At 53.3% G+C, this 931-nt stretch overlaps 1 protein-coding gene across 1 annotated transcript in view; it reads right to left on the minus strand.

The window, feature by feature from the left end:
* L226DRAFT_558027 (uncharacterized protein) overlaps positions 1-569 on the minus strand; it is a gene marked incomplete at both ends in the record, with an annotated part of 1206 nt that extends 637 nt beyond the window's left edge. Inside the window, one exon of the mRNA XM_067683216.1 lies at positions 333-569. Within this exon, the coding sequence (XP_067540058.1) occupies positions 333-569 (237 nt within the window). The remainder of the gene's footprint in view (positions 1-332) is intronic.
* Positions 570-931: the final 362 nt, after the last annotated feature.

A 931-nucleotide genomic window follows, 5' to 3' on the forward strand; every position in this document is an offset into this window, starting at 1 on the left:
ACTCTATGGTAGCGGTAGGATGTGCCGAGTGGTGAGTTTCGTTGTGCCGATTATCCCGAGCGGTAAGTTCTGCCGACCGGCAGAACTGGGCCAAGGCGCCCAAGTCCATCCCTGCCACACTCCCTCACCCTCCATGGCGAGTCCATCTGTCCCCGCCCACGTTTTCTGGGGTGCCAAGCTCGAACTGAACCTCACTGCTTGGCGAATAATCGAGGCAATCAAGTCATTGCCACGCGATGCGGATACTATGACATTGCGGCGCTGGAATGTGGGTATAGTTCGAGAAATTGTGCGTAATCTGCTGCTTGCACCATATGTGAAGCTTGACTTACTGACGTAAATAGTGGGTTGCGATACGAGCTGCCGGAATATGCTACTATATGGCCATTGCAACACCGGCTTCTACTCAGGGTCTGGCAGGACAGCACGATCTGATCGCAGTGATACTCAAGTACTGCGAATGGACCGATCGCGATCTCAAGTTCAACGTTGCCGCGGTAGATGTCGCCGATCTCGAAAGGGAGCTGGCGCTTCCCCGGGCATACTTTGGCACACTCGCCGGGGAACATGGATATCCGTTGTGGTGGACCTGGAACAACGAGGGTCCTCCCGAAGGTCCCTGTCCCACCTGGTGGAAGACTCCGCCTGATCGTGTTGTACGTGCCATTGTGAGTATGCATGCTACATTGACATTGATTCCCTTGTAGAGCCCTCCGTATTTGATCTTCGAGAATGACATGCAGTAGGGGTAGATGTGTCTGTATGTACCTATCTTGATTACACCCGAAGGACATTTGCACGCTCTTATACAGATTGTTCGCTTCGTGGTGCTACGTTTTACACATGGGATTGTACAATGCGAGATGCAAACGCGACTGGAGAAAGGCCGTGCGGTGGTCCCATCCATCTTCCTATCACGGCCGCCCTATTG

The sequence above is a fragment of the Lentinus tigrinus genome, assembly GCF_003813185.1.
Source record: "Lentinus tigrinus ALCF2SS1-7 unplaced genomic scaffold L226scaffold_4, whole genome shotgun sequence".
NCBI classification, from domain to species: domain Eukaryota; kingdom Fungi; phylum Basidiomycota; class Agaricomycetes; order Polyporales; family Polyporaceae; genus Lentinus; species Lentinus tigrinus.